Source organism: Rattus rattus, chromosome 6 (genome assembly GCF_011064425.1).
Source record: "Rattus rattus isolate New Zealand chromosome 6, Rrattus_CSIRO_v1, whole genome shotgun sequence".
NCBI lineage: Eukaryota > Metazoa > Chordata > Mammalia > Rodentia > Muridae > Rattus > Rattus rattus.
Genome location: NC_046159.1, coordinates 124,250,470 through 124,258,820, shown reverse-complemented (window position 1 = coordinate 124,258,820; position 8,351 = coordinate 124,250,470). Strand labels below are relative to the sequence as shown.

Sequence of the window (8,351 nt, the reverse complement as noted above, 5' to 3'; positions counted from 1 at the left end):
CAGGGCTCATGGTTTATAACAAGCCTTGGCAGAGTAGCCACAGGGCATGGATGACTGGGAATGTGAGCTGATCAGCAGCTAGCAGACTACAGATGAACTGGGCTAACACCACTTGGGGATAGCCATGGAAGTGAAAGACTGCTGTTGATGGGGAGTACCCAATGATAGCATAGAATGGTTTTTAAATTTACACTCTTAAACATACTTACAAAAAAATGCGGCATAAGACCATGATGGGTAAGGGTCACCTCAGAGGATATCCTTAAATAATCACTGAGAAATAAAAATAAAGGTAAATAAAAAATCCTTGTCATATATCAAACAGGATGTGGTTTAATCTCCTGTTACATGTTTACAATCATGTTGGTTAAAGTAAATCATTTTAACAGAAAAACAACTTCATATTTCATGTATGCCAAAGCACATAGACAGCTCACCATGACTGACAGTTCTGATGCCTACATTGGCTCCTCTTAATGGATCTTGTCCATCAATGAGTATTCAAACATTCAACACCCTCACATACATGGACTTCAAATAGTTAACTATATGTTTTTCAGTGATCATAAACACAAAAGGGCTTACTGTAGCATAGATATGCACCACAAGTAGTTGAATAGAATAAGATATTGGATCATTCAGATACATAGTTCTTGAGCAGGAGACAATGCTGTCAAAGACAGACATCAGGACAAATAAGCTCATGAGCATCAGTATGGAATGGGTGGCCCTTTGTTCTGGGGATGCTTTTCGGGAAAGGCTGGTACCCTGAAGATGCCGGGTCTGTTTCCTGTGCCTACACAAGAGAGCCACCATGTACCATGTCGAGAGGACAATGAGGCTAATAAGAAAGACATTCCTGATGGCCAGTAGTGTAGAAGACATGCTTTGCATGAGGTAACTCATGGGTAGAATAGAGCAGGAATGACTAACATGAATAAAGTCATTTGTGGTCAAATTTGGGGTGGCAATGACGGATAGTAAGAGGTGACTGCTAATGAACATGTAGAGGACACTCAGGAAAAGCATGGCACAGAAGATGTGATGGGGAGGCTTATGTTTGTACTTTGCTAAACAGGAACTTCTGGGACTGAGGATGATGGCCTGAAGGACACTCAACAGGCAGGTAGTACAAAGAGAGAGACCTCTAAAAGTTCTGTACAGGTAGAGAAGGGATTTACATATGATGTCATTCCATCGTCTCCAAGAAATAAAAATGTCTGTGGCTAAACATGCCATAATCAGTAGCATAAGTAAGTTGATTAGGGACAGGAGACCAATGGGCAGGTCAGTGAGTCTGGACCTCTGCCCATGAATGAACTTGAAGATGTGGAAGAGAAGTAGGAGGCTGTTGGCTGAGACTCCAATGCCAATTTCAGTGAAAAAGGTATTCCTTAAGTTAGAATCAATGTGGAGTCTGCTGTTCTTATTCATCATATTTGAGAACTGAGGCTGAAGAGAAAAGAACAGAATCTCACTCGTCATTCCTTGACATATCTGCACACCCATCTTATTCCACTAAAGATCTCAGCTCCAAATCGCACCCCACACATCATCCTTATGCTCTCACTCATCCTAAGTTGAGCCATGGTTGGACCCTGTGCCCCATCCTGGCTGCATCAGTGTGTGAGCTCCTTCAACTTTATACACTGCACAAATCATAGATTGTCTTTCCTTATTTAGCACGTGTTGGTGTTCCCGGAGCAGGAAAGCATCTTACTTGATTTTCATTCAAAACTTCTTGAATATCAGGAACATTACAGTGTTTTAGTATTTGGGGTGAATTTGAATGAGGGATTATGTGAAAGAAACCAGTCTTTCCCATTGAAAGAGGTCCTGTGGATTGGGTACATACTTACTCTATTTGGAGCTTTATTTATTGTAAAACCAAATTTCTTATTATATTTATACAGCAAATGTTTGGAATTATGATCTGTGAATTCAAACCTTTCTCATCCCACCCATGGTCTGCCATTTACTGCAAGTGTGATCTTAAATACTCTAAGGCTGAACTCCATTCACCTCCTCCTGAACATATAAACAGCCATGAGCCTGTAGAACGTGGACACTAGTTATATAAGAACATGCTGTCATGCCAGGGTTCCAGTACATGTGTTTCTTTGTGGATATTTTGCCTGCTGTTTCTCTCATGCCATGTGTTATATTTGTGCTCTCAGAAACGTAAGGCATATCATAGTGACTGGTCAGCGCCATTCCTGCTGGAAAGATAAAAAAATTACAGTACACCACAACATTGTGATGGAGTTTATTTCAGAGACCTCAGGTAGACATTTCGGTCTTTGAGTAATACTCTGACAGTGTGTCTTCCATGATTGTAATCTCAATCCAGTACAGCCTCTAAGAGAAGAGCAAAGTCAGCAAATTTCAGCCTGCCTTTCTTTATAGAACTATAATAAAAGAGTTGGGATTATCCCCTATTACAGTGTTAAAGGGAAATGGTCCAACTCGGTCTAGATTGATGAACTTAATAGGATCCCCTCCTTCCCCCTTACATTCCCCCCTTCCATAATTGAGTTTTGATTCTCCTGATATGCCAACTACAAGTTTATATTCATGAAAGTCCTCTATATGTTGTTGAAATGCTACAGTTTCTTGATAAGACACTGACTTACTAAGGCACCATGTCAGGTAGGAAAACCTATATTGCATTTGACTGTTAATAATCCATTATCCAGGGTAGTTATGGGAGGAACTTAGCACAGGAACCTATAGGCAAAAACTGATGTACACTCATGGAAGTGTGATATAGGATTCTTGGATTTTTTTTTCTTTTTTTCGGAGCTGGGGACCGAACCCCAGGCCTTGCGCTTGCTAGGCAAGCACTCTACCACTGAACTAAATCCCGAACCCCGGATTCTTGGATTTTTGATTCTTGGCTTTCCTGGTCTGTATTCTTAGGTATCCACCAGCCCAGCACCATACACTCACGCTGAGCTGGGTCCTCTCACATAGAGTACCAATCAAGCAAATTCACCCCACATGGGCCTAAATGTCAGTTTGGGAGGGGAATTATCTGAACTGACATTCCTTTCCCTCTCCTGAAACGATCTTCCTTGTACCAAAACAAAGAAAGAAACAAACAAACCAAACACCTGGTCCAGGCAAAATTTTCTTAAATTAACACTCAAATACACCACAGTTATAATATAAACTTTTCTCTTTTTTCTTTCCCAAGATATCATACTAATATCAATATCACAATGTAAAAGTTACATATTCTTTATAGCTTCAATCTTTTAAGCCTTCAAACCTCTTTCAACATTCAAAGCTTCTCCAAAATTTTCAGTCTCTAAAATATTATTTTCCTAACATTTTCAAAGTTTGTCTAAAATACTTACAGACCCTGTAAAACTCCAAATTCTCAACAAAACTCCAAAATTCCTTTAAAATTCAATGTCTCTTAATTGTGGGACCCTGTCAGATAAATCATAATTTAAATATTCTCTTGTTTCCAAAAGGAAGTACCAGGGCATTATCACAATCAAATTCAACAATGTCCAACAGGTATCAATGCGTGTCACATTTCTGAGACTCATTAAAAACCCTCTTGGCTCTCCACAGTACTAGGAAACTCCTACAAAGCACACATAGCTTGTTTCCTAGCCTCAAATGGTCTTCACCCAACAGCAACTGCTGCTGCCCTTGGTAGATGTCCTGTGATACTGACAGCTCAGATTGCTTGGATCTGTATGTCAACTGAGCTGAAACTTCATTAGTAGTCTCTCTTTGACTCTGTTCATGGACTCTAAACTTGCCATAAATTGACAAGTCACAGCATCCCCCTCTCATCCCTTCCTGCCTTCAGAACCAGTACAACCAGAGAGCCTTTTAAGGTAACAACATTAATGCTTGCAAAAGATGCAGCCTCAGAAGGGGTTGGGGATTTAGCTCAGTGGTAGAGCGCTTGCCTAGAAAGTGCAAGGCCCTGGGTCTGGTCCTCAGCTCCGAAAAAAAAGAAAGAAAGAAAAAAGATGCAGCCTCAGAAATATCTGGACCACAATGTCTGTGTGATGAGGGAAAAGAACACTTTTCAGAGGATTTAATTGTTCCAGCAAGGCTGGAACACCTTAAAATATGAATTTTAACTTAAAATATGAATGATCCTCATTGAATCTTTAAGGAACTCTCTAACTTTACTGTGGAATTTCATAAGACTAGTCTCCAACATCTACACTGGTCTCAGAGTTATATATTAAGACCACACAGGATAATCACTAAGATATCACCATTCTATGTATTTTACAGCCCAAAGTTTTTAAATATTTCCATGATCTTCAAAAATCACATGGCCAGTTCTGTCACTGAAACACCCCATGTTGTAGAAACAGATTCTGTCTTGGTTAGACCTTCTGTTTCACTGCAATAAAATGCTTTTCAGCAAGTTGTGGAAAGAGATTATTTCAGCATACAGTCTATAGTTCTTTATCCAGGGAGGCTGAGGAAAATCTTAAGACAGGATCCTGATAGCCTGAACTGATGGAGAAGCCATGGAGTAGTGTTATTTACCACACTACTCCTTCTGGCTTGCTCATTCTACATTCTCATGGTACCTAGGACCCCCCCAGCCCACATGGGAAGTGTTCATAATGAGCTGGGCTCTTCCATATCTATTCAATCATCAATCAAGAATATGTACCATGTGCACGCTCATAGGTAAGTCTGGTGGCTGCACTTTCACAGTTGATATTTCCTCTTCTAAAATAAATCCAGCTTGTGGCAAATTGACATGAAACTATATAGCAAGACAGCACCCTAAGGGGCATGTACTTTTGTAAACATTCCTTTTTGGAAACAAAATACTCTGTTTTACACAGTAAAATTTCATCACCGAAAATCAAGGGTGTGGATGAAATCATCTTATACTTATTTAGAGCATATGATACTGTAATGGAAGTTATCAAGGGGAGGCAAAGGGGATAAAATTCACAAGTATGGGGTATTGGTGGAGGCATTATACCTCAGGCAGGCTAGTTGGGGAAAATGGTTAACAGTGCAGATATAAAGGGGAGAAAGAGATACTTATGTTTCCCATTAACCAAGGACATTGGCAGTTGATTTATGGTACAAATGCCACCAGGAGGACACACTATGGAGGTTGTTTTGGGATCTTTGTGCAATAAGTGGCAGGGGACTCTTTTATAGACTTCATTTCATGGAATGAAGTCACACCTGCAGAGTTCAAAGTAGTAGCTGGTATCATATGCCTGTTGGCACTAGCTGACTAATAGGTTCAAGATTTCTAAAATGTTTTCTCCACCATTGTTCCAGGAAATGTGTGCTTTTATTTAATTACACTGAGCTGATCAGAAAAAAAGGAAAAGAAAATAAACTGGGGGGGGGAGGGAGTTTTGGAGAGGAGCAAGGGATGATATTTGAAATGTAAATACATAAAATATCCAAGAAAAATAAAATAAAAATAAAATAAAATAAAACTTGATCTTTATGAACACATCTTCCTGTCAGACCACTCAGGCAGATTGCTGTCAGCTCTGTAGAGCTGGTGCAGGCTATGCTGGTGTCAGGGTCACTTCAGAAACCTCAGCCCTGCAAACCTGAAGCGCTTAGGAAAGTTAGGCAAGCACAGAGGCTGTGACTCCTCAGTTATATTTTAAATATTATGGCTTCAGGGATTCTGAATTTGCAAGCACTGGGAATCCCTGTCTTTCTGGCATTGCAATTCCACAGTAGTAAAGTGAAAACTTACAGTGATGTGAGTGCTTGCCATCATGAATACCAGCTTCCCAGGAAAAACACAGACATTATATCTCTAGTAATCATGCTACCTCCACATCCATGGCCATACAAACCTACGTGATTTTATACTGTAAGAGCCATTGCCAAGCAATAGTAGCACACACCTTAATTACAGCATTTCAAAGACAGAGGCATGTGCATGCTCGAGTTCAAGACCAAACAGGTCTACAGAGTAGGTTCCAGGACAGCCTGGGCTACACATGGAATCCCTGTCTTGAAAAAACAAACAACAAAATGAATCAATGAGGCATGCATATTGTAGACAGATGTGTTTCTATAGGAAACACTAGGATGAGTATGAGACCTCAGATACAAGCCATACAAAATTCTCTACCCTGTCCCTTCCCAGCAGAGCATCAGCAGCTCTTACCTTTTTGCTGAGCATGGTTTAGGAGACCAGGAGAGGGCACCCACACTCTCAGATCTGCAGAATGTTTAAGGGACATTCATGTAACAGAGGGCAGGAGAAAGTAAGGTGTGACAGGCCTGGGATGATCTTTCATACCATGCACTGTGATTGCAATTTGCACAGTGTAACAAAACAGGCAAATTCCAAGAGTCATGAAATTCTGTGCCTAGTGTACACAACACAGGAAGGGTCACTGGTTTCTGAAACAGGTTCAATAAGGAAACGCTACACTTGGGGAAAAGAAAGGCAGGCATTTGGGCAGTTTAGGAAAGTAATCCTGTATGGAACATGAAATAAGAAAGAGAAACCTGAGCAGTGCTCAGTTAAAGTCCACTGTGAAGGCCATTTTTGCTCAGTGCAGAGGAATTGAAACTCTGTGTACAGCCTGAATCAAGGCAGCCCTGAATTTTTCTCTTATGTCATTCCACAGTTACCCAAATCATGGACAACCCTGACTCATAGGATCATCAAATAGATGGGTTTGATAGATGATCCTGGACCTTCTTAATGAAAAGGGCTTGGGGATGAGCTTACTCAGTCAGGATGTCTATCCTTCACACAATCCTAACTTAAACCTAGAAAGACACTAGGGAGAAATGGCTGGGAAACCGCAGAAGACACAAACATCACCAAGCAGGTTCCAGTGCCATTTCAGAGATATGAGAAATAAACGAACTGTGGGAATGTGATGGGCAAACCATAAAAAGAGTCCTTGAGTTGAGGGATGGCAAGTGTTTATGACAGACTATGTAAGAATTATATTTTTAAATCTTAAAGCCTTTGTAACTGCATCTTCAGGCTCAGACTGGCAGTGAGAATGTTACCTGAACAGATACCTAGGAGGAGCATCATGGCCCAGACCCCAGCCACCAACATGGAACCCACACAGTGCTGCAGCAGAACCTGCTTCTGTTATCACCCAGTGATGCCTGCTGAGAGGCTCGGCGTTGCTGCTACGTAGCTGTGTGCTCTGTCCCAGTGTGTCTGCCTGGCATTTCTGGTATCAGAAAAGTATATGGGGCATTTATTTAATGACTAGTACACAGACATGATTAACGAACACAAATATTGTGTCCATTGGTACTGTGTTCACTGTTTATTAACAATCTGTGTCCTGTGACCTCATCCCCACAGTGATGCAGGTGACCTTTCCACCAGGCAGAATGAGAATAAGGGATGACATAATTTGTGAAGTAAAACAGGGAATGGAATGGCTCTTAAGAAATTCCTGTCTATAATGGTCAGCAAGGAGCACTCTGTTAGGTGAGGTTTGAACATACCACCCATTTCCTTTTCAACAGCTTTTAGAACTTCTAGGTATTCACACTTTAGAAGTCAGTATGACAATACTATTTCTTTTATAGTATATAATCAACAGAGGCAAAATAAGTATATTTGTTTACATTGGAAAGCAAAACAACACTCCTTTTCCAGATGCATACAAAGGATCACTTCTGAACCCCTATTGAAATTATACCTTACACCTTATGAATGATAAAGTAAATTTGATACTAGATTAGAAAATTATATTGCAATTAAAATTAACTTACCTCCTATAAAAATTAAGTAATTTCAGGACCTTACAGAAATGAATATCCTAGGAAAAATATGCACTTGATGTAGAACACAGCGCCCTGTGCTGAGGGGTCCTCAGAAGTCAGCTGCACCACGGCAGGTACTGAAACTCCTCATGCAGTTCCAGATCTCCTCCTCCCACAGCCTGCCTGGGATCCAACCATCTTCTGATTCTGTACTCCATTGCTGGTAACTTACTCAAATTGAAATGCAAGGGCAGGTGGACCCTGAGTCTGAGGAGATCCTGCACAGGCCTAGGTGAAGGGAGTCTTTAATGCATCTCTGTAGCCTGCAATTTTAGTGGCTGTCAGTGACAAGTTCCCACTGGAATGCAGGGACATAGGGTATCCCAGTGGAACATTTTACCTGTTGAGTTGACTCTACTCTATTGGGTAACAGCCATCCTGAGAGAGCTGGACCCAAACTTTTCTCCAGGCTTCCTTGACACATCTGCAAGTTAGATAGGGACAAAATGTGGTCAATCCAACTTTCTAGTTTTTCCCTCAGGCAAATGAGCAAAAAGTATTCTGCTGTTGCATAATTCATCTGCTAACAGTAAGACCTCTTCGCCTTCCTTGAACTTCCGTGTTTC

The 8,351-nt window shown here is 40.9% G+C and overlaps 1 protein-coding gene across 1 annotated transcript; it reads right to left on the bottom strand.

The window, feature by feature from the left end:
• Positions 1 to 315: 315 nt before the first annotated feature.
• LOC116902955 (vomeronasal type-1 receptor 102-like) lies at positions 316 to 7,982 on the bottom strand. The gene is made up of 3 exons (XM_032905280.1): positions 7,735 to 7,982; positions 6,146 to 6,414; positions 316 to 1,452 (listed from the first exon to the last, which is right to left on the bottom strand). The coding sequence occupies exons 2-3, from the start codon at positions 6,158 to 6,160 to the stop codon at positions 502 to 504; spliced, it is 966 nt and encodes a 321-aa protein (XP_032761171.1). The 5' UTR covers positions 6,161 to 6,414; positions 7,735 to 7,982; the 3' UTR covers positions 316 to 501.
• Between the last annotated feature and the right edge of the window lie 369 nt (positions 7,983 to 8,351).